General features: G+C 39.9%; 1 protein-coding gene across 4 annotated transcripts in view; it reads right to left on the reverse strand.

Moving 5' to 3' along the window:
* Positions 1-215: 215 nt before the first annotated feature.
* LOC145355300 (zinc finger protein AEBP2-like) overlaps positions 216-25,326 on the reverse strand; it is a 76,618-nt gene continuing 51,507 nt past the window's right edge. Inside the window, exons 6-10 of one of the 4 annotated variants that reach the window (XR_013888951.1) lie at positions 21,291-21,358; positions 17,277-17,390; positions 8,729-8,818; positions 3,439-3,468; positions 2,827-3,343 (exon numbers count right to left, since the gene is read on the reverse strand). Coding sequence is in view for 3 of the 4 variants with exons in the window: in XM_080207226.1 (XP_080063352.1) it covers positions 2,645-2,831; positions 3,439-3,468; positions 17,277-17,390; positions 21,291-21,358 (399 nt within the window). In the remaining variant the exon portion in view is untranslated. Of the gene's footprint in view, positions 3,469-8,728; positions 8,819-17,276; positions 17,391-21,290; positions 21,359-25,326 lie in introns of all 4 variants that reach the window. The other 3 variants (XM_080207226.1, XM_080207225.1, XM_080207223.1) reach the window with 3 other exon arrangements.

Genomic DNA, 25,326 nt, shown 5'->3' on the forward strand with positions numbered 1-25,326 from the left:
GCTAAGCCTGTACTGTACACAATTAGTAGAATATTCAATAAAATTTACTAACCTTGCCTCAGCAGTATCAGTAAAGCCAAACCATAGGCAACCCCATCTAAGACCCACAACAATGGTAACAGAGGAAGGTCCATAAGCAGCAAACGATGAGGAAAGTGCTATCAATGATAGAGAAAAACAATGACCACGCCCCCCCCCCCCCCAATCCATGAAAGTCTCACTGCAAATTAGTGGCATGTAACCTTTTATATCCAGGGGCAGATAGAGCTTTACACAACATCTCACCCAAAAGATAACTTCCATAGTACTGCACATTTTTGCTTAAGCATCTCAAGCTGGATAGAGTGCTACGACTGAGTCGCACCAATACTGCCATGACAGCAGGTTTCTGTGCTACTTTAAACTAGAACGAGGGATCTTGAGTGGATACCTGACATCTAGGCATCTTCAGGGGTGGCAGCTAGATAGTTCAGCTGGCTAAACAGCTCTTACGTGGATCAGACCTGTGCTCAGGTGCAGGCTGAAGTTGACTTTTGGGTGGCCCTGTGGCAGAGTACTACTACCTCACAGCGCCAGAAACCTGGTTCAATTCTGGCCCTGGGCAACTGTCTGTGTGGAGTTTGCACATTCTCCCCACGTCTGCATGGATTTCCTCAAGGTGCTCCAGATCCCCTTCACACTCCAAAGATGTGTGGGTTAGGTGGACTAGCCATGCTAATTTGCCCGTTAGTGTCCCAAGATGTGTAAATTAGGTGGATTAATGAGATAAATACATAAGATGGCAGGGATAGGGCTTGGGTAAAACACTCAGCGCAGACCAGATCAGCTGAATGGCCTCCTTCTGTAGAATAGGGACTCTTATGAAATGGTGAGAACATGCAAAACTCAACATTAATAAACTCAACTAATAAAAATGTAGCATCAGTAATTGTAGTCATAAATCTACTGAATTGTCTTACGCAGCTGGTTCATGAAAGTGCTTCAGGGAAGGAAAATTGCTGTCCATGATCTGTCTGGTAAGTATGTGACTCCAGACCCACTGTAAACGTGATTGACTCTCAACTGGCCTCTGCGATTGACTCGCAAACCAATCAATTGTATTCAAAACGATACAGTTCACCAGCAGCGTCTCGGGCAATTAGGGATGGGCAATGAATGCTCGCCTCGTCAGTCACACCCAAATCCCATGAATCAATATTTTAAAAATTGGCTGCACTGCCAACCACTTTAAATTAGATGAAAGTTTGAGTGACCAAAAATACCCATGAATAAAATATTATCCCACAGGAATTAAATAATTTCCTTTGCGTGGCTGGCTGGCATCACTTCTACTTTACAGACTAGCTCTATTGTTGAAGCAGACAGTCCTGGCTTCCAATAAACAGCATTAGACTGGCCCAAACAATTTTCACACACTCCTCTTCCTTTAGCACCTCTCTGGCATTCATCTCAAAAAAATCCCTATGCGAGAAGAATAATTCAGCATCTCAACCTAAGTGAGCAAATTCAGCGCAAGGGATTCTTCTGAAAAAATTAAAAACGTTCACTTGGAATCTTCAGGAACCACCTTTAAAAATCACAGCGGTTAAAATGTTAAAGTTATTTCTCTTTACAGTCAGAGCTCAATGCTCATTTCTCCAACATTTTTATTTGGTGTTGTGGCGGCTCGCAAATCCTTCTGCTTCATTAGGACTTTGTTTTTATAGTCAGGCAGCCAAATACTCCTGCAAAGGTAAACATCAGCCTGGTTTTGCTTTGAAGGGTCCTTATATTTTGTAATAACCAGAACAAATTGATCTCAAATTTATCAATGGTAAGTCACTGATTCATTTAAAGGTGAAGTTAGATAAGCATGAGGAAGAAAGGTTATGCTGAAGGGGAGCATCGGGTGGAACATAAACATAGATCATTTTGTCCTGCTAATTCAGTTTAACTCTATGGAAGGGTTTTTTTTCATACACTTAACACACATTCACTGTTTGGTTTGTATGCATAAGACCAGCAATACAACCAACTGCACCATCATAATTTTGATATATAGCACAACTGACAAGAGACAAAATACCAAATATTTCATTTTATACTTTATTATAAAAAAGTAGCCAAGAAAGCAGTAGCAAGTCCATTTAGATGCAGAACGAAGCAAAGGATACAGATGAAGTGCTTAAGTAAGGACACATTGCATGAAGGGTTTACAACTGTGCGAAACAAGGGTACTACAGGCTTTTTTAAAAAGCCTGCCACTGACCAGGAAATCTAATAAATTTAAAGACACAATCCAAGTCATGCTGTTTACATCCTGCACAATACATTAAGACATTAGCAGTAGTAATTGGCAGTTGCAGAAAACAACAAATGCCACTTTATATTTATTATTAGGAAAGGTGCTTTTTGAGGGGTTTTTTGTTAACAGTTATTCTGGCATTCAAGAAAATTACATTATCCTTCAACATTTTGTTCTACCATAATATATACATTTCAAAATTTGCTTCCATGCTTCTAAAAGGTAAACCAAAATTGAATTCTACAGTACAAGTATAAAAATATATTACAAATCTGCAGAAATATTTACAAGCAATTTACTATTATCTATATGCAACTCTTTATACCTTCTGAAACTAAGACTAGGATGTTACAGAATAATCTAGAATTTTTCCCATCTTCGTACAAGTAAAAATACAGGCTCTCTTTCACGTGGTATACACGCAAGCATGAAGATTATCAACAATGCGATCACTTGGTTAATCTTGTCTCTAAGATCTTCTATGCAGCAAGCTTTGGTGCAACAAAATAAAACTTTCCAGCTTTTATACCCCAAAAAGATCAACATCCTACAGTGGCAGCAGAAATTATTCAACGTTCAACATCCGAGATCAATTTTATATTGAATGCTGAAGTCATACAGTACAGTTCAGAAACATTAATTCATGAATCCTTACTGTAAAGATAATTGGAAAGAAAAATACAGATTAAAGAAAACCCATTACAATGTACCTAGTTAAACTGAGGTTGTTACGCCATATGCAGCAACCAAGAGAAAATAATAAAGTGTCTCCACTCCAATCAGAAGTTAGACAGTTTTAGGTTTTTGTTTCCTTTTAAAACCTTTCATGAAATTTGAAATCTTGATTTAGATTAGAAAGGGGCACAGCCTGAAGCAGCAAGCGAACAAGTCCCAAGGAGGAAGTTTCTCATTGCACTTTCCCCCCGTTAGATGCCAAACATTCCCTGTAGAGCTTTTCCCATTGTACCGTCTCATGTCGAAGAGGTGGAGTGCGAGTCCAACTAGAGCTTCAGATCCATTCTCCCAAAGTTTGCTTTTAGTACAAATAATCAGCTAGGACTGGGAGGAAAAAAAAGTGATTCTAATGTGCAATATTCTATTTCAGACATGGCGGCTAAATTCGACAACTTCCTGGTTCCCAGATTCGGCCTTACCTCCTTTTCAGCCTTTTCTGTGGCATTGTCCTGTAGGGGGAAGAAATCCAGAAGTTATTTAAAATGTATAAACTTGCATCTAAAGTGAGTTGCAAAATACTCAAAATATTTCAATAAAACTCATCAACAGAAGCTAAGTGACTAATTATGATTATACAGCCCTTGCTCTTTGTAGCTCCTCAAAGTTTAGCATGTCACAGCGCCAAATATTTATTATTTTTAATAAAGATTTTGCTGAAGTAAGCTTACTTCATAGTGTATGGAACGCTCAGCCACAAAGAGCAGTCGAGGCAGATCTTTTACAGGAAAGACGGAACAAACATTTGAAGAATTGGAGGTCCTCAGGAGAGCACAAAGTAAGACACTGATTTAGTTTGGACTGTTCAGGAGTCAGTAGCAACATGAATAAACTAAATGCTCATTGGTAAACATCCATTCTTCAACTAAAAAAAACACATTTTATCTACAGGCTGGATTTTTAATCAAAAGCACTGTTCAGAAATCTCTGGAACAAGAAGACCTGCAAAATAGCTTGAGGGGAATAAATAAACTCAGCCAGATTTTGGGGTAGCACAGTGGTTAGCACTACTGCTTCACAGCACCAGGGACCCGGGTTTGATTCCAAGCTTGGGTCAATGTCTGCGTGGATTTCCTCCAGGTGCTCTGGTTTCCTCCCATATTCTCAAAGACATGCCAGTTGGGTGCACTGACCCGAACAGGGGCCAGACTGTGGCCACTAGGGGAATTTCACAGCAACTTCATTGCAATGTTCATGCAAACCTTACTTGTGACGAATAAATAAACTATGCTTTCCTGCCCATCCATAACACACATCAAAAATGTTGTTAAATAAATTGCATGGCTTCCTATCCCTTCCCCATATATACATGTGCAAGCACATCTACTGAATTAAAGGGTGACAACTGTTCTCAATGTAGCTGTCAAAGGGACCAAATTAACTGAGAAAAACTGACAAATATGCTAATACACAAAGTAATTACTCCTGCACTCAATGCACTCACCACCCCACCATTTCAAATCCTTCCAATTGCATATCCAGAAAAATTAAATGTAAAGTTATCTAAGGGAATGAAAAGCCTTAATTGAAGTTTCATTTGGCTTTCCAGTTAATTCCTCTAAATTATTAACTGCCATAGAATCCCTACAATGCAGAAGGAGCCATTCAGCCCACTGAGTATGCACCAACTTTCCAAACAGCATCTTACCCAGGCCCACATCGTCTGCTTGTTTTAGAAAAGACCAGTTTAATTTTTAACTCTCTCATTTTGTTTCAATGATGCCTCATCTTTAGGACGCCCCTTTCGGGTGGCACGGTAGCACAGTGGTTAGCACTGCTGCTTCACAGCTCCAGAGTTCGATTCCCGGCTCGGGTCACCGTCTGTGGGGAGTTTGCACATTTTCCTCGTGTCTGCATGGGTTTCTCCAGGTGCTCCGGTTTCCTCCCATAGTCCAAAGATGTGCGGGTTATGTTGATTGGTCATGATAACATTGGCCTAAGGTCCTGAGACGCGCAGGTTAAAGGGATTAGCAGGTAAATATGCTGGTAGGGCCTGGATGGGATTGTGGTTGGTACAGATTCAATGGGCCAAATGGCCTCTTTCTGCATTGTAGGGTTTCTATGATTCTATGATGTGGAAGATTGTTGGGGATAACTATTTTTTGTAAAACTGGAACTCCAGGATAAGAGTACTACTTTATTGAATTTGAAAAAATCTGCCCTTTTATTCAGACACAAACTGCTCAAAATCCCTGTCACAGTGCAATGAACATTTTCAATCACAACAGAACATTCTCAGGCATACTTTTCAGAGTTTTCTCATTGCACTTTGTTAGCCAGAACAGGAGAATCAGTCCACTTGTGGGTGTTTTCCCATTCTAAAAGTAGCATTTAGTAAAGACAGTCTCGAAATGAAATTTAGACAAAGTGGATATTCCTGTCCTTTGGTTATGGTGCTACGACCCAGGTGAAGTCTTCAATTAATTATACACTGAATTGTCTGAGCTACAACCTGAAGGGCAAAGCACTATTTGCAGAAGAGTTTTTGACACTATCCTCAGATGGCTGATCAAAGAAATGCATTAAAATGAATATTTTGCATAGGCACAGGACAGTACTGCAATTAGTTGACACTGATTCGGTGCCTGGTATTTCTCCAACTGATTCCAAGGAGTGCTTGCAACCAATTCTGGACTTTTAACAGGGACACATGCCTGCTTGGTCAGGAAGCACGAAGGTCCATTTTCTGCTGCAGAAGGGACTTCAGAATTGTTCAAATTGCATTTTGCGGTCCATCAAATTGTCAAATTTGTATCGGTTTGCCCAGTCAGATTCAACAGTCTTGAATTAATAGTGAACCTAAAATAGAACAGAAACGGCAAAATGTGTCATGCGGGACACTTTTAGCCAAAACTAATCAGAGGAATGGAGATTTGCTGAAACATAAAAACAACTCTGAATTGCTTTCATTTGACTAGTTTTAGGTGGAAGGGATGCAAGTGTCAGGCCACATCCTACAATAACCATGAACCCCCATCAAACTCAAGCTGGCTTCAAGGTAGAACTAGGTACCCTTGAGATCGACAGCTAAAAGAACGTTCCCTGGAAAAGTGACTGCCTTTAAAATGTTCCTTTAGGGTGTTTGAGCTCAGCATTGATAAGGCTGCTTTGATTTTCAATTCTTTTACAAATATGAAGTCTCAGGAGCAATAGTTTCATATTCCTCTACCTGCATGGTTTTTCTATCCCAGAAACTTTGATTTGCCTACCTTTCAGCTGCTGACCAAGCATGCTATTAACTGACAGGTATATAAAAGCTGGAATTGATCATTCATCCCAACCCCCTCCCGAAAGTAAGGCTACTCCACGATCCAATCGTATCATGACTGGCCTGGATCTCAACTTCATCCACATGCCGCGTTTGACTTTACATCCTTTCGTACTCTTTTTCCAGCAAAAGAATATTGATCTTAGATTTGAAATAATTAAGCTAGCATGATCCCTTGGCTTTTCTGCTCTACTCTCCATTTACAAATTCAAGTAACCCACAGTTTTTTTTAAAAATCAACTTATTCTTCCACCTTTACAAGTGTGTACACAGACACCAAATTCTCTCTGTTCATTACACTTTTCAAAATTGTGCCATTAATATATATCTTCCCGTTTCACCATTTTGCACCAACCTGAAGCCTATAACTATCCTCATCACGATCTGTGGCTTTGCCAAGCTTTACATAACTGACAAGCTTTCTAATGCTGCATTTTATACCCTCAATATAAATTGCTTTACAAAAATTAACAATGGACCTGAAACTGACTCTTGGACAACACTTTGCAAGCCACCTCCCAGTCTGTAAAACATCATACACAACCTCACTTTGCAACCTGTTACTAAGTCAATTTTATATTTATGCCCCACTATACTACAAACCTAGTTTAAGCAGTTTCTCCTTGTAATCTAACCCTTGGGAACAATCTGATGAATTTGTCCTGGATTCCTTTAAAGGCCAGTATATCCATTCCAAGTTGTGGTTTCTAGAATTGTGCACATTACTCCAGATATAATCTAACTGGGGCTTTGCAAGCAAAAGAGAAAATGCTTGAAAATCTCAGCAGGTTTGCCAGCACCTGTAAGGAGACAAAAGAGCTGATGTTTCGAATCCAGATGACCCTTTGTTAAAGGGTCATCTGGATTCGAAACATCAGCTCTTTTGTCTCCTTACAGGTGCTGTCAGACCTGCTGAGATTTTCAAGCATTTTCTCTTTTGGTTTCAGATTCCAGCATCCACAGTTATTTGCTTTTATCTGGGGCTTTGCAAGGCAGTGGCAAAACATTCACCCCATCTTTATTCCAATCCTTTCTAAAAAGAGGGATGGAAAATAAATAAAGGCCAAAATTCCATTGCCTTTGTGATGATTCCAAGGACCCAAATACCACATTTTAATGAACATTTGGGCCTCTGAAGAGGAGATGGGCACAGAACAGCAAATCTAATAATGGCAAAACCAAGGTCATGCTACTTGAAGCTGGCAAAGGTGACAGAAAAGAACCAGGGCCAGCAACACCAACAGCACAGCGTGCCAAATGACATAAGCTCTTTCTAGTATTCCTAACAAGTTAGAATTCTGTCAAGGAGGAGGAGGAAAGGATACAGTGCAGAACCAGCCTTATATACACAAAGTGAAGATGACAGATGATACGATAAAGATAATGCTTTTCCTCATATAATGAAACAATAGTATTGCTATCTTTAATTAACTCAGCAAAAGAATGTCATTTAAGGCAGCTAATTGTGGGATCCTCATTGACAGGTTAACGGTTTTTAAAGCTCAACAGTTTTGAAAACTGGCCCCTGCATTTATTTTTACACCGTCAACATTTGTTTCCTTCTATCAATAGGAACCACGTATTGCTTGCACATAACATTTAGCGGTATGTTTTAAAAATGAACTGTACTATTATCAGGTGGCTTGCTTTACAAATTACCTAGCTATGAATTTTACTTCCGTGAAACCATAAAGGTAAAATCTGCATACTTTATAAATGAACCCAAACTTCACCATTGCTGTTGCTTGGGCTAACAGCTCTTCAGAATCCAGAATTAATTTCCTCGAAACACTGGTGAGAGGTGTTTTGATAGAAGGGTTTAGAAAGAGTAAGTTAGTTTCCCATGCCTGAGGGCCGATAACCAGACGGCACACATTTAAAGTAACGGGCAGAAGAACCAAAGGTGACATGGGGGGAAACCTACATCACACAATGAGTTGCTAGGATTTGGAATGTGTTACTTGATTGGGTCATGGAGAGATTCAATAATATCTTTCAAAAGTGAAATGGATAAATAATTGAGAGGGGCAAAAATTACAGTAATAGAGGAAAGGACAGGAGAATTGAAACTAATTGCACTGCTCTTTGAAAGAGCCCATGCAGATTCAGTGAGCTGAATGGCCTCCTTCTGTGCTGCATGATTCTTTGATTTGCGTTTTCCTCTATACTTCGGAATTTAGTTCAGTGATTACCATGAGTTTATGGATTCTCTCGACTTACTGGGGAGAGATCAGTTAAGTAGAAGATGCAAACAAATGAAAGGCTGGTTAGGCTAGAACAATGTTGTTTTCACTGGCACATGGGGTGAGTTGCACTGAATGAATTATTTCTCATTAAAAAGATTACAAACAAAATCTCTATTTGTATAAAAATGTGACCTGCCTTGAAGGTACACTTGCAACAATACTAGCAGAATGCAGATTGAGTTTTATTTTTATCCCTACCTGTGCTGATTCTTCTAGACTTAAGTGAAGTTTAGCTGTCATGTGTCAACCATGGAGCCATGTTCATAATGTTGTATGGAGCCAGTCGGCCTGTCAGTACAAGTAAAAACAGCTCAAAGCTGAATTATTCTGAAGTACATTACACTGCTGCAGCACAAAATTGTACTATTGGTGTGTAATTAAGACCTTTATTCCTATTTTTAACCAAGCCAAAAGAACTGACTCAAACTGAAGTGTGTACCGGTCTGAAGGGCACAATTCCTTATTAAATAAGGATCTATAACCACCTAACTCATGTCTTAAAGACTTGATTCATCAGATTTACTGAACACGAATGTGCTGGTATAAGATTTTGAGAAAAAAAGTATTTTCTATCAAGCAAAGAAATGCAGCATTTCAATTATAACAACACCTGATTTCTGCTGCCCAAATACGGGAATTTAAGCCCAGAAACCACAATTCGGAATACAACGAATCTCCCGATTCACCGCATGGTTCGACCATGAAATGGTTATTACCTTTGTAAAGGTCTAAAGAAATTTGCCCCATTCATTATGAGGACCTGCAATGAATACAATCACAGGTTAACCCAATGATGAAAATTAGGGTCATCATCCACCAGAATGTGACTTTGCAGTATTCTCCACATTAAACTGGTTAGTGTCATGAATCCAATTGCAAAGTGGCAAGTAACATTCAGGCCACTATAGTGCCAGGCAATGACCGTCTCCAACAAGAGAGCATCTAATCACTTCCCCTTGATTTCAGTGGCATTATCGTCACTGAATCACCCCACTGTCAGTACCCTGAATATTATCGCTGAACAGAAACTGAATCAGGTATGTAAATACCGTGACTACAAGAGCAGGTCAGCTGCTGGGAACTCTGAGCAACCTCCTGACTCCCCGAAAGCCTGGCCACCATCTACAAGGAACAAGTCAGAAGTGAGATGGAACACTTTCTACTTGCCTGGATGAGTGCAGCTCCAGCAACACTCAAAAAGCTCAATACCATGACGAAACAGCCCACTTGATTGGCACCCCATCCACCACCAATGCGCAATGGCAGTGATGTGTATCACCCACAAGTGCACTGCAGCAACTCATCAAGGCTCCTGTGACAGCACCTTTGAAATCTGTGATTTCAATAACTTAGAAGGACGTGGGTAGAAAATGCATGGGAACATCACAACCTGCAAGTTCCTTGCCAAGTCGCACACTATATTGCTTGGAACTACTTCATTACTGTCGCTGGATCAAAATCCTACAACTCGCTCCCTAGCAGCACTTGGATTGCAGTGATTCAAGGTGGCACCTCATCACTACCTTCTAGAGGGCAATAAATGCTAGCCTAACCAGTAACACCCATATTCTATGAACCAATCAAAAAAGGTTTTTAAACTGGAAGCAGAACAAGAGAGGTGGAAGGATTTCGTAATTGTTAGAAACAGCAAAATACAACATAGCAACTAGAGATAAAATGCAAAGAGAATGAGAAGCACAGTAGGGAACAGAAAAAGGGAAGGCATCAAATATTTATGGTGAAGCTTTTGGAGTTCTAGACAAATTATAATCTTCAAAATCGCTCAATTTATTATAGTTTCAGCATTACTAAATGGGTTAACAGTCTATATTAGAAAACAAATACACCCCCATAACCAAAAGAGAAAATTCTGGAAAATTTCAGCAGATCTGGCAGCATCTGTAAAGAGAGGGAAGAGCTGATGTTGAGTCCAGATGGCCCTTTGACAAAGTCTTGATAAAGGGTCATCTGGACTCGAAATATCAGCTTTGACAAAGATTTGTCATAGGTCATTTAGGTTTGAAATGTCAGCTCTTCTCTCCTGACAGATGCTGCCAAACCTGCTGAGATTTTCCAGCATTTTCTCTTTTGGTTTCAGATTCCAGCATCCACAGTAATGTGCACTTAAACACTTCCCATACTGGTTAGCAGTCTGGGCAATGAATTTTATTTAAGTGCGACACCATCCCTCTCAGCATTTCCCTCCATATCAAGATCAAGTGCAGTTTTCAGACAAAATGGGGTTTAAGCCATGTTGTGCAATGAAATATGACAGATATACAATATACATACATATCAAGTCCCTATTTTAAATAATATGCTGTCATTTTTATAAATATTTCTACATTACAGTTAGCTAACTAGGAGACATCACAATTTGGGGAGCCCAGCCAGTCGGAGTCTAGAATTTATTGTCTAGTCAAATGGAGAAGCTAGGAGCTGGGAGAATAAGAGAAACTGCAGCACCATTACTAGTTACATTGCAGTACAAGAACAACCTTACTGATCATAGAATTTATAACAAAGTCTGGCAAAGGAACCACAAGGAACTTGCTGCCAAGGGGTGTAAGATTCTGTAGAAAACCTGAATGATATGTAGAACCTGATGAGTTTTCTTTTAAAAAAAAAAGATGCATAGATGACCACCAGATTGTCTGGGCTGACGATATGGAATCTTTATAAAAGGTACGCTGCCCAAACAGTTAAAAAATGAGCACTTCTAACAAATCTGTTTCTTGTAACCAAAACACACCTACTTTAACTGAAAAATTAGAAGAATGGTCGTTTTTATTCAATTTCATGTGAAATGTTGAGGATTGGGAGAGACACAGTGAAAATCCATTAAGAATGGATATTCCTCCAGTCCACATTTTGTAGCCATGCATAATGTCTGATGAAAGATAACTTTCAAAGTGCAAAAATGTTTTGCTGCTAGCATAATCCTGTACATGGAAAAATTGAGGCATCTCCAGCAGCATTCTGTCTATAATATTACACAGATTGGGTAAGTGTTTAGAATATTTACAAATTTTGCAATGTCAACCTTTTGTTTTCCAAAGATTGTGCAGACACCAAAATTGAAACTCAGTTTTTCCATTTTTATTCATTCACAGGAACTGAGTGTCACCGGCAAGGTTAGCATTTGGGGTCCCGACTGCCTTTGTGAATACAACTGAATGACGTAATAGACCACCTCAGAGGGAAGTTACAAGCCATCCACATTTTTGTGGGCCTGAGCGCACATGAAGGCCAGGCTGGGTTAAGAGTAGCAGATTTCCTTCCCTAAAGGACTTTGATAAACCAGATGAGTTTTTACAATAACACTTCGGAAGTTTCACGGTCCACAGTACTGATAGCAACTTTTTGTTCCACTTTATTTATTTTATCTAATTTTAATTCCTCAGTGGCTGCAGCACAATTTGAACTCAAGCCTGTGGGTCATTACTTCACTAACAACCACAATGCTACTTCCCCAAAATAAAATTCTACGTATACAGATAGTAGGCACAGACCCTCTTATCACAATAGATTGCAGTTAAGTTTACAAAAAGTAAACTTCAAACCAAATATGCGTGCAAAACAGTGGCAATCAGGAGTCAACAACACTGATCCAGCGTGACATTTTTTCCTAAAGTCTAACAATTCTAAATTGAGTATTGCCAGAACGAGACTACTCTAGACCAGGACCCAAGCTGAGATGGCATACAAATGATTGATATGCCAAGGAAAACAATGGGCTTTGTACGTGATCTTGTTTTTGATCAAATAGTTCCACGTTTGCGTCAATAATTTTTCAGTCTAATCTCCGACGATGAATGCGTTGAGTTCTGCACTATTCTTTCTACTGCCTTTTCTTAAACTGACAAACCGATTAAATAACCACAAACACTCCAGCCACGAACACTACATGTCAACCAACACCGACAGTTTTCTGCTCTCTTGACACTTTTCAATCTCTCATTCCACCTTCATGCTTTGCCATGGCAATATTCACCCTAACCATCAGCTGTCAAGCAAACATATCCATGTCACTAAATACGCCAGATTAATGCACGTAGGCCCAGCGCTGACTCTTCTCTCCCACTGATAACCAACAACTTCCTTGCACAATGTTTCCAACACATTCATCCATAAAGCAGCCTTCAGTACTCTATCAAAATGTCACGGGTTACCAGTCTCATACACGTTGTTCCACATCTCACTAATTATCCTTAATCCAAAATGCTAAGCCACAGCAAAACTAGTCAATATTTATTCTGACATCCCCTTCTGCTTCCTGTATAATTTTCCAGGAACATGTTCACATACTATAAATATATAGCTTAAATATCCACACTAGTCCACCTTCCTTGTATTATGACCATAAAAGTGACAGCGCATGAGCCAAACACTTCTTAGCTTGGAATCTATTAGGAACATTCCTAGAATCAAGGAGCGATTTGTTGTACTACACATCTATTTCTCAAGTTGAACCTCACAGCCAGTGAACACAAACAAACATCAAATCAGCCTTCTGCTTGTTGCCTCCCAATACAGTGTGGTTGAACTGCATTCTTTGTGGTACTACATGTCAGTGCCCCCATGTACTATCACAAAAATACACACTAAAATTGCAAGCGTGCCTGGGGAAACACTGCCTTCTCTCAGCCAGAGCCGCATTTTGCTAAATTTACATGACTGGGAGCTTTCATTCAATGATTAATGAGAATATCATAAGAAAAAAATTTGATTCTTCAAAAGTCATTTTCAAAAGGTCATTAGAAAGTATGATTCTGGGACCAGAATATGCAGAAAGCAAGTTTTTATCCATAAACCATCAGAGGTTCATGACTTCAGCAGTGGGAAGACTAGACTTGCAGTGACGAGTGCAATGGAAATACAATTTGTAATATTTTAAGATCTTGTAATGTTGATACTCTCCATATCAAAACATTACTGATGTAGTTCTAACCATTTGAAAACAACCTATAAAACACTGACTATTTACAAGGAATCTTCTGCTGCAGTGAGAAACTGAAATCTGCCACGGCTGCACGTTCATATGCGCTTCTTCCCTCTGAGTTTTCACCCCAGCTGTACATAGTTGCTGCCAATGCACTACTTTCAACTGTACGCAGGTGGTGGAACTACACAGAGCATGCTGTTGTAATTGCCTTTCACACTAGAATCTTAGTTTAAATCTGCACACAAGTAATTGGGAATAAAAGCTTCTACTCTCAGATAGCTTGTTGTTTGTCCTAACTGATGGCCTTGAGCAGCATTAATCTTGTTTGCAGAGGGCAGGAAGCCACTTTGAAATGTCAAAATTAAGAATCAAAGATGCAAACTTGAAAAATTGAAATGTCAAATTGTTCTAGACACTTCTTGAAGTTGGAACTGAAATAACCCATAATCATAATGCAAGTTTGAGAAGGATAGAGCCATGTGGTAGCATCTTGAATCAATAAACACATTGAACGAAGAATGTTACTTTGCTATGTTGTCAACCCTTTGCTCAGCAACCCTTTACCTCAGCATAAAGATGGTTTAAAAAAACTGAAATTCAATACATAAAAAAAGAGATCAAACAACTAAAGCCACATCATTAAAGGTATCAAAAATTTTCACTCCTAGCCCAGATGTATTTCAATACAACTCCTGATGCACTTCCGCTATTTCCTCAACAAAAACAAAATTCTGTAACACTAATTTCACACAGTAGGCTTCAAACACAGAACAGTAGTGATGTGAGATCAAGTCATTACTTTCATCTTTATAAACTGAATCCCTAACATTTCCAGCTAACCAAACTACTGAAAGAAATATGTATTGGGCAATTTCTTCAACTATCCACTTCTTTTGTGCACGTTGAAAAGTCAGCATGTCACGAAACATTTCAACTCAAACGAACCTGCTTGAAAATGGACCAAAATCAGCTCAAACTTAATTTCAGCTAGCAGCAACACTTCTTTTAAATAGCCATGAAACGTAGATGCACAAAACAACTAGCAGCAAACGAAAAATATGTCCCTCTACCCTCCAAGCCTGCACCGACCATGCTGACTGACTTAACTAAAACCCCCTATGCTTCCCGGGACTACATTCCTCTCTTCCCATTTCATTCATGTACTTGTCAAGACACCCCTTAAAAGTCACTACCGTATCTGCTTCCACTATCTCCCCTGGCAACGACTTCCAGGCACCCACCACTCTGTAAAAGATCTGCCTCATACACCTCTCTTAAAACTTGCCCCTCGCACCTTAAACCTATGCCTCCCAGTAACTGACTCTTCCATCCTAAGAAAAAGCTTCTGACTATCCTATCTGTTCATGCCTCTCAGAATTTTGTAGACTTCTATCAAGTCTCCCCTCGACCTCTGTTGCTCCAGTGAGAACAAATCAAGTTTCTCCAACCTCTCCTCGTAGCTAATGCTCTCTATACCAAGCAACATCCTGGTAGATCTTTTCTGTAACCTCTCCAAAGCCTCTATTTCCTTCTAGCAGTGTGGTGGCCAGAATTGAACACTATATTCCAAGCATGACCTCCCTAAGGTTCTATAAAGCGGCAACATGACTTGCCAATTTTTAAACTCAATACCCTGGTCGATGAAGGCAAGCACGCCGTATGCCTTCTTGGCTACCTTCTCCACCTGTATTGCCACTTTCAGTAACTGTGTACCTGTACACCCAGATCCCTTTGCCTATCAATACTCCTAAGGGTTCTGCCATTTACTGTATATTTTCCTATCTGTATTAGACCTTCCAAAACGCACTAGCTCATTTGTCCGGACTGCTAATTTGGCAATTACAACAATAGCTGAGGGTTTGGGTGACACTGAGATGGGGCTGAGGCAGACACAATGGCAGGGAACATAAAGCTCTGCAGAGAACGAGTGCACGTTTTGATAGTGTACGGGCAGATACAATGGCTCTTGAGGGACAAGAGCAGTGTCAAGGGAAAGTGACGCACTGGGTCACTGCACTTAGAAAATGATCAAAGTTGATCAAGTGTGCTTTGGGTGGCTGAATACATAACCAAGCGTTATCAATTACGGGAGCAAGGAGCTTCAGTCAAGAAGTTTCTTTCCTTTGCTGCTTGTATTGCTTTCTGGATGATGAGACACAAGATGACAACCGCAATGACAAATACCAAAGTGCTCTTCACTTCTGAAATCATAGCAACTTTCCTCATCTGGGCTCCAAACCAAACAAAAATACCTCAACTCAAGTAGTTAACCTTCCAATATTTAAAGTGCTAAACCACAAATGTACAGCTTAATTTAGATGGCAATACCCCACAATACAACAACTTATGTTCTGACCACAATCGCATTTTCAAACAGTAGCACATCCATCTGGAGGGTCATCCAACAAAGTGTGGTGAAGATCTGTAGCGCTTACATTGATTTTCATTACTTCTGTCTTCACCAAGACCAGGATCTTTACATATCTTTTGTCCATCATGAAAATGGAAAAAAAACCTTTATTTTTAATGATACATACGCTTAAACAACTAAATGCAACAGGTTAAAGGCTTACGCCCTCCCACATTTTACCCAGACATCATAGTTTTAATGGAACCAAGTACGGCCAAGAGAAAAAAGTATTAAGACAGAATTAAAACCACATAATTGACCAAGGGGGGAAAAAGCTGCATGGCATTGTTAAAGCAACACAAGCACATTTATGGTTCCCAACATTCTGTGAAGACTCCCCAAGGGTGCCACGAAAGAAGATGGAAAATAATTAAAAATTCGTGTAATTAAACCAAAAATAGTCTGTGTCTTTAAGTGTGATTGACATCTCCAAGACCCGCACGTGGTTTAGATTGGTCAGAACCATGCATTAAACCAATGAGACTTGGAGCTGAAGACAAAGCCCCCACACAAAAATTAAAAACCCCAAAAAAGGATGCAAAATCCTGGGAGAAGCGAGAGAGAGAGAGAGAGAAAGCTATGGCAACAAAGGTGAAAATAATAATGCCATATATTCTGAAAATCTCAATTTTCAAACCATGCCAATAACTTGTACCTATAATTTTGTTAAGCTAATGCCTAGATAAGTAGTAAGAATTACGCCAAGATTTCTGTCATGCACTTCAGCTTTCTGCCCTTCTTAGTTACCATTTTTCCACCTGAGGTAATAGTGCTCAAAATATTAACACTAAAGCAAACTACTGCAGGTGCTGGAAATCTGACAAGAAAAAAAACCTGGAAAAACTCGACAATCAGCCAGCATCTGTGGAGAAAAAGTCAACATTCATGTTGATGACCATTTCAAAATATTAAATCTTGTATGAGCTAGATAAATTGTGAACTGTGTTAAGGAAATCAAGGCTCCCTTTATACAGTTAACATTTATCTTGCATTGTTTACATTTCTGCAAGTCAATGGCCCAGGTTTTGTGATAGCAGAACTGAAGCTAGTGCTCAGCATTATTATGGTGGAAATCAGATTTTTTGTATTTACACATGAACAGTAAAACATGGAAACCTGCATTTCCCAATTCCCTCTAGATTTTCTGCCTGCATCACCATTCTCTGAAAACAAACAGGCTGAAAATCGCCCCAAAAAAGTACTTTTCTGGAAACCGGTCAGAAAAAAAAAGTGTGCCTCAATTTTTTTTAAAACAGCATAGAGGGGTGCTGTAACATATAGCCACTGATCCCTTCAGCAAAGAAGTAGGTTAGCACATGAAAATACATAGGTAGGAACTGTCACAGTCCTATAAAAATAAAACAAGTCCAGAAACTAAATCACAACCGTACCGGTATATGTTTGGGTCAAGAAGCAAAGCGGCATCTTGCGGTAATTTAGACAAATGAACTGCTTTCGTCCTCAGTTGAGATCTGTCATTTTCATTCACCCACACATCAGGCAGACTGTAAAAGAAAATATCAAGACATTACTTCAAAAATTTACATTTTGCCCAAACTGGCTTTAAAAGTGGACTCACTCTCACTATGTTAGAAAGCATAAACAATTTCCAGTATATTGCATTAATCAATTTCAGCCAGTCTCTCAAAAACGATGTAATAGAAGGTTCACAAAACTTACTTTGCCAGTTGTAAAGAAATGCAATTCACCTAAAAAAAAAATTAACCTTACTTCCCTCTCCACAGCTGCTACCTGAACAGGGCATTTCCAGCACTGTTTTTAATTTTTATGATCTGGTCTTAGCTGAGGTGGAAATAGCAACTGTGTCCAATCATTGCAGAACAATCAAGACAATGAGAATGCTTAAGTTTAAAAAGGGAGTTCACAGTTTGGTTTTAGGCTTTGAAGACTGGCATGAAGGCCAGAATCTCTCTCCCCCTCCTCAGTCCCCAAAATCCAAGAAGTGTATTATTTCTCAGGCATCAGGCAAGAGTACTTGCAGCAAACAACAAAACTCAACTAGTGTTCCTCCGAAACTCTAATCAGATCTGGCTACATTTCGTAGTTGGGAAAAATAAAAAATTCTATTTCAGAGCCTATTCACTAATGCAAATATTACAGCTGAAGAAGTATTCAAATGCATTAATGATATAGTTCACGGTCAATGGATTTATGTCAATTAAATCTCACTTCAAATCACTTTTTATTAGCTCATGTATCAAACTGTTTGTTCAATGCAAATGTATTGAGAAGTTGTCAAAACCTTACAGCATGTGCTAAAATGCCATTCGAGACCTCTCTCTCCAAAGCAATAAAATTGCACCTTTTTCAAGCTACATGGTCCAAAATTTAGTTCTCTCCGAAATGAGTTGGAGGCCAACAACACACTGGCAAATACAACCTATAATGTGTCATCGCTGTCTCCTCCGAATTGCTAAATGCCACGTGCGTGCATGCATGCAGTTGCACTTTTTGTTAGTTTACTATTGGACTTTATGTTTCGTACATATACATTTAAGGAAAACTAAAATTCTGCAAAAAACAATAAACTTTGATCTTGTGATTTAAGAATCCATTCTGTTGGTACCGAAAACACTGGAGATTGGAAATCCCAAATTTGAATTCTCAAAAAGCATGATACTGGATGGCTTGTTTTCACACCCCACCCCTCCCCCCCCCCCCACCCAAAAAAAAGCATAGCTTTCAAGGATCTTGATTAAATGTGCTTTTTTAAAAAAGTGGCACTTTGGCAACAGGGAATTGAGTACAAATCTATTGGAGAGGAGAGGAATGGTCATAAAGAGAGTTTGGAAAGAGTGGAAGCATTGGAGTTGTAAATCCTCAGTCAGTGTGTTTCAGATTGAGATCAATACTTTTTATGGACTAAACGAATCAAAGGTCAACAGGGAAAAGGCAGGAAAGTGGAGCTGAGCAAGATGATCAGCTACGACATTAAATTGTGAGTAAGCTCCAAGGGTTGCATAGTCTACACCTGCTCCTACTATTCCTAATGTTGTTATTTGTAATTTTAACCCAAGATAAGATTTGTCATTGTTCTCAGTCAAAGGAATCCAGGATATAAACACATAATGCAGGCTGCTACTATCTAACTAAAATATGCTATCTCAGACTGGGGTGCACAGTTGGAGGCCTGTGAGAAGCAAACTGGGTCTTCAAAGAGTTGGAACAAATTGTGTCTTTCAATGTGCAATCAGATTAAGATATGGTAATTCAAACACAGCAGTGCAAATCTCCTGGGGATGGGGAGTAAAAAGTCTAACAATGAGTTTTTTGCTCCCAAACACACTGAAATGATGGAAGAAAGGCAGAGAGGCAACTTTAAGTACAGATCATGCATTATGTTGTTCAGAAATGCAATAGCTCCAGACACACGGGTTTTGAGCATTCACTGACAGTTGACAAGCTGGTAGACACAATGGTAAGACAACATCAAGAAGGTCAACAAAAGTCTTGGCAAAGATTAGAATATTTCTGTGGTCAATCTATTGAAGCAGTTAGCAACATAGGCACAGGCTGTTTAGCATCTCCAGCTTGTTCCTCCTTTCAATGAGATCATTGCTTGTCTGCCAACCAACTCCATATGTACCTGAATTTTCCCATATCCTTTCATACCTCTGGCTAAGAAAATAACCAACCTCAGTTTTAAAATGAACTGATCAAGTATTGTAGAAGGGAGTTCCAAAATTCCACACACTTTCCTATGCTGCTGCTGCCTCTCCAATCGGTGACCTCTGCCTCCCCTCCCCACACACAACCCTAATTTATGTCAGCTCTCCTTGAAATTTAACCCTTGCATTCCAGGTGTTATGGGCGGAATTCTCCGTAAAAAATTCCAAGTGTCGAATTTGCATGAAAATTGGAGTAATTCATGCTTTTTCCTCTGTGGAAATTCAGAGAAGAATCTTCCACACAGTGTGCACTGCAAAGTCCACCATGAATATCATTTGATTCCTGGTTTCAGTGACTGTCTGCATGGAGTTTTCACATTCTCTCCGTGCTTGCGTGGATTTCCTCCGGGTGCTCCGGTTTCTTTCCGCAGTCCAAAGATGTGCTGGGTAGGTGTATTGGCCATGATAAATTCTCCCTCAACGTACCCAAACAAATGCCAGAGTGTGGTGATTAAGGGATTGTCACAGTAACTTCTGCAGTGTTGCTGTAAGCTTACTTGTGTTAAATATAAATAAACTTTACTAAACATTGTGTCACCGTGCCACCCAAAATCGACCAAATAATTCATTTCAGGACTTCAATATTCCATGGAAGGAAAGAGCACACCTTTACAATGCACCTTTCAACACTGCCTCAGGCTGTTGCAAAATGTCACACTGCCAAGGGTCAAATAATAGTAGGAGGGATTATTATTTATAAGGCGAAAAGCTGAAGCATACTATGGTGCAGAGGGACCTGGGGGGTTCTTGTGCACAAATTGCAAAAACCCAGTCTGCAGGTGCAGTAGGTGATCAAGAAGGCGAATGGAATGTTGGCCTTTATAGTGAGGGGGATAGAATATAAAAGCAGGGAGGTCTTGCTGCAACTGTACAGGGTACTGGTGAGGCCGCAGCTGGAGTAGTGTGTGCGGTTTTGGTCGCCACCGCACTTGCGGAAGGATATACTGGCCTTGGAGGGAGTGCAGAGAAGGTTCACTAGGCTAATACCGGAGATGAGGGGGCTAGCCCACGAAGAGAGACTGAATAGACTGGGTCTGCACTCGGAGTTTAGAAGGCTGAGGGGGGATGTTATAGAGACATAAGATAACGAAGGGGATGGATAGGGTAGAGGTAGAGAGATTCTTCCCGCTTAGAAAGGATAGCGGGACTAGAGGGCACAGCCTCAAGATAAGGTGGGGGGGTGGGGGGGGCAGTTTAGATCAGAGTGGAGGAGGAACTTCTTCACTCAAAGGGTGGTGAATCTCTGGAATTCTCTGCCCGTTGAAGTGGTGGAGGCTACCTCACTGAATATATTTAAGTCATAGGTAGATAGGTTTCTGATAGACAGGGGAATTAAGGGTTATGGGAAGAAAGCGGGAAAGTGGAGCTGATCCACTTCAGATCAGCCATGATCTTATTGAATGGCGGGGCAGGCTAGAAGGGCTGGATGGCCTACTCCTGCTCCTATTTCTTACGTTATGTTCTATCGGGCTTGAACTCTCAAATCTTTTGACTCACGCATGAGTGTTGCTACAGGTTCAATGCTAGCTCTATAACCCAATTTCAAATAGATTAAAGATATCTGAAATTCTCATCCAGATCAACTAAATGTACTTGCACCCAAGTTTCATGCACAACCTCACAGCTCCCTGGTGTAAATCTTGATGACATCTGAACATGAATCAATCAATTTTCAACCTGGAGATGAGAGGTGATGCACTAGATTCAATGACTTACATGTCTTCTGGAGTCCAGTGAAGCAGCACTTTCACCTTCCCAGAATCTTCCCTCCTTCGTGCTATTACCTAACGATTAAAAAAAATTCAGACTAAGCGAAAATAGAAATTTTACAATGAGAGAAAATCTCCTTGAAATTATACAAGAAACTAACAAAATTGTATTCCCCAATGCACAAAAAGCAATTGCCCAATAGGTAAATAGGTCATTTACTGCCTCAATTTTCTCAAAAGACTGGAAGTGTAACCGCAGTAACCAGAAAACCCATTCACAAAGCTGCACCTGCAGAATTGGGTTATGTCAATGAAATATGGGGGAGCATCATAAGATGCACTATTCCTAATTTAACATCTGTACGATTCAAGTTGCACCATACTGAGTAACGTGTCCTATTTGTTGAAACATTGCTAATAAAACATCGAGGCTAATCCAATCTTATTCCTTACGGACATTTTCCGTAAAAGGTTTGTGACCATGTCAGATTTCATGACACATCTCGGTTCCTATTCATTACAGTACTTTGTCCAGCAAACAAGATGTACGCACAGTTTAGAAGACAGGCTACTCAACCTCTCCCACACTTTTAAATGTAGATATGCTTTTTTTTAGAAAAAGCCACTGAGTGGCATACAAATCACGCTTCAATTATAACTGGTGCTTTCTGCCAAATAAAGCTGAGTTACACACAGAGCTCCCTTAAAATAGAAGCTACAGGCATAAGCCTTTACTTTTAAAGCATAACTATTTTCAAAGTTCAGTTTTCAATGTTTACTTTTTTTAATATATGTAATTACATGCAAATATAAATCATATCAATGTCCAACGATTCATCATGAATCAGCACAGTAAACCACTTTTCAGCCCCACATAAGCCACAGAATAGCAGCTAAGGTATGGGGAGCTGCACGAGAGCCAGCCAGAATCACTCCACTGGTACATCAATCTTGAATGCCTTTCCAAAGGAGTGTTCAAATTTGTATACAATATTCGAGAGGTAGCCTCAAGCTCTTTACAGAGTTCAAACATCCTGTAGTTTTAACAAAGTGTCTTTAGGTGCAACTGCTGGCTGGACAGCTGGTTCGTGATGCACAGCGACACCAATGGCGTGGGTTCAATTTCTGTAGAGCTGAGGGTCTCTTTGAAGGCTTGGCTTCTCAGCGATAAGAACTAGGATCAGAATATAATTTAATATCATAACCGATCTCATCATGGCCTCACTATTGCCCTTCAAACCATTAATTAAAAACTTGTCGGCCGCTTCCTTAAATTTACTCAATGTCCCAGAATCCACCATGCTCTGGGATAGTGAATTCCACAGACTCTCAACCCTTTGAGAAGTAGTTTCTCCTCATCTGTTTTAGATTTGCCAATCCTTATCCCAAAACTATGACCTCACGTTCTAGATTGCCCTACAAGAGGAGACATCGCCTCCATATCTACTTTGTCAGTTCCCCCATCATCTTGTATAGTTCAATTAGATCGCCTCTCATCCTTCCAAATTCCAGGGAGTATAGGTCTAACCTGCCCAAACTGTCTTCGTAAGACAAACCCCTCATCTCTGGAATCAATCGAGTGAACCTCCTCTAAAACGCCTCCAATGCAACTACATCCCTCCTTAAGGAGACCAAAATTGTACATAACCTTGCCACTCACCTACGGAGAGATGATTCTCAAGTTAAATCACCACTGGTTAGCTCTCCCCCTCAAACTTAAGGTCACTGGTTCTATGGAAACTTTACCCTACTCTAGTTTCTTAATCACTCAGAACAAAAATATCACTCCCAGTTTTGTAGCCACACTGTATAATGAAGCATTTTTACACAGGATGCAATTAGCCCTCAACTCAAGTAAAGTGGTGACTGTACTCAATTGACAGCACTCTTGCCTCGAGTCAGAAGGTTGTGGAGGTTCAAGCCTAACTTCTGAGGCTTGGACTAGGCTGACACTCCTGTATCAAAAGGTACTACCTTTAAGATGGGACATTCCTCACCTTGTCCTCTTGTGTAATCAAATAATTCCATGGGACCATTTGAAGAATGGAACTGGATGGAATCGAGATTGAGGTCATTTACCTCTCTGCCTCTAATAGGACTGTATACAGGTGTGTCTCCTTAAATTGCAACCATGACAACATTTCAAAAAGTACTTTGATTTCAATTACTCTAATATTACAAAGATGCTACATAATTAGCTCTCATTTTGCATCCAATCTTCAGATACAATAGGAAAAACAACTGAGGTCAATTTGCCACAACTCTGACTGAAAAGCAATGGCAAAATGTCTTTAAAGTGAGTGGGGGCTGCCCTCTTGTGGGCAAATATCAAAACATACAAGACAGTTCCCCATCATATTGAAAAAATTATTTTCCTTAACTGTACTTTTTTTACACAAGTACTGTCAAGAATTTTTACAAAAATCTATTGTAGTAAATTTACCACAAGCTTAACATTTCAAGTTTTAGTTAAAGTGAATCAATATTGTATGGCAAAAAGTTGTGTAGTCCAACTAAAAGGCTTGTAAAGAGAGCACAGTACTACTCCAAACATACCAATGTGAGTCAGAGGTTTATAAGATGGAAATAGACCCTACAACCCAAGTTGTCCATGCAGCCCAATTTTTACAACTAAGCTAATCCCAAATGCCCGCATTAGGCCCATATCCCTCTGTTCCCATCTTATCCAAGTAACTGTCTAAATGCTTATTAAAAGACAAAATTGTACCTGCTTCTGGCAACTCGTTCCAGATACTCACCAGCCTCACTGAAATAAGTAGCCCCTTTATATCCTTCTGTATATCTCCCCTCTTACCTTAACCCTATGCCCTATAATTGTAGATACCCTACCTTTGGGAAAAGATATTGACTATCTATTGACATGCACGCACACACACATTAAAGCTTGGTGACAATTTGATTCATCTCACCATCGGCTATGTGCTACTGTAGAATAAGATTCTGCACAGGGTGCAACTTTTGATCTTTTCAATTTATAATCTAACTAGCTCGAGTTCTACTGAACCTAGTCCAAAACAAAAATTTGATAGCAAGGTATGGTGTGTCTGCCTGCTATTAAAAACAGATTGGGAGCTAATATGAAAACAAACAGGATTATTTTGCACGTGTGATTGCTCCTCTCTATTAAAACTTGGGTATTTCCTCTGCAGATTTATCATGCTAATGATGTAGGGAAATCCACTGAACTTCACTTGTATGGTCTATGAAACAACTAACAAGTTGGGGATTTTCCTTTTAAACAAGTTTAGGTGCATTGGATCAAATGTGGTACAGAATCATCCCCGTTTTTTGAGACAATGGAACAAATGGCCAAATGAGTTTATTTCTATATTCTCAGTTAGCAGAGGTTTATATCTTTCCAAAGGGAAACAAAGGTGCAATTTCCTCCTCTCACTCTTTAAAGCTGTCTCCAGTGTTGGAACGGAATGATTACAGCTTTACTCCTAAACAAAGAAGCTCCTCGGCTAAAAAGCATTTTTCCAAGAGGCCTCTTTCCTTCTGCTCGGATTAACAGAATATTAGCATTGAAGGAAGCTTCCCCAATACTCACCCCCTCCCCCCACCGTTCACCTCAAGGGCTACTTTACGTAGCAGGTATCAGTTTTATTATCAATGCACATCAAGGGCGAAGTAAATACAGCTGCAGACAGTTAACATACTGTGGACGAGAAGGAAACTTTCCACACACTGCATTCAGCATTGCATTATCTCCTGAGGTACTCACTGTGACGAGCACTCGTGGGATGGACATAGAAGATGCCAGCTCAAAAGAAACTCGTCTCTCACTCTGATCAATGGCAGTACTGGTTTCAGGATCCCATTCCACACACTTTCACTGACGTGGAGGGTCCAACTGCACGATTGGAATGGAGAATCCTGGCAAACCACAAATGCTAAGAGGTTCAAATTCTAAGAGATTTTGAAATCGGAGCTGGTTTGAGGAAAAAAATTACCAAATGCTCACAAATTCACCCAAGTTGTCAGGCTGCAGTTTTGTACTTCCCTTTACCCAAAAATCTCCA

This window comes from Carcharhinus amblyrhynchos, chromosome 19 (genome assembly GCF_965287045.1).
Source record: "Carcharhinus amblyrhynchos chromosome 19, sCarAmb.v2.hapA, whole genome shotgun sequence".
Taxonomy (NCBI): Eukaryota; Metazoa; Chordata; class Chondrichthyes; order Carcharhiniformes; family Carcharhinidae; genus Carcharhinus; species Carcharhinus amblyrhynchos.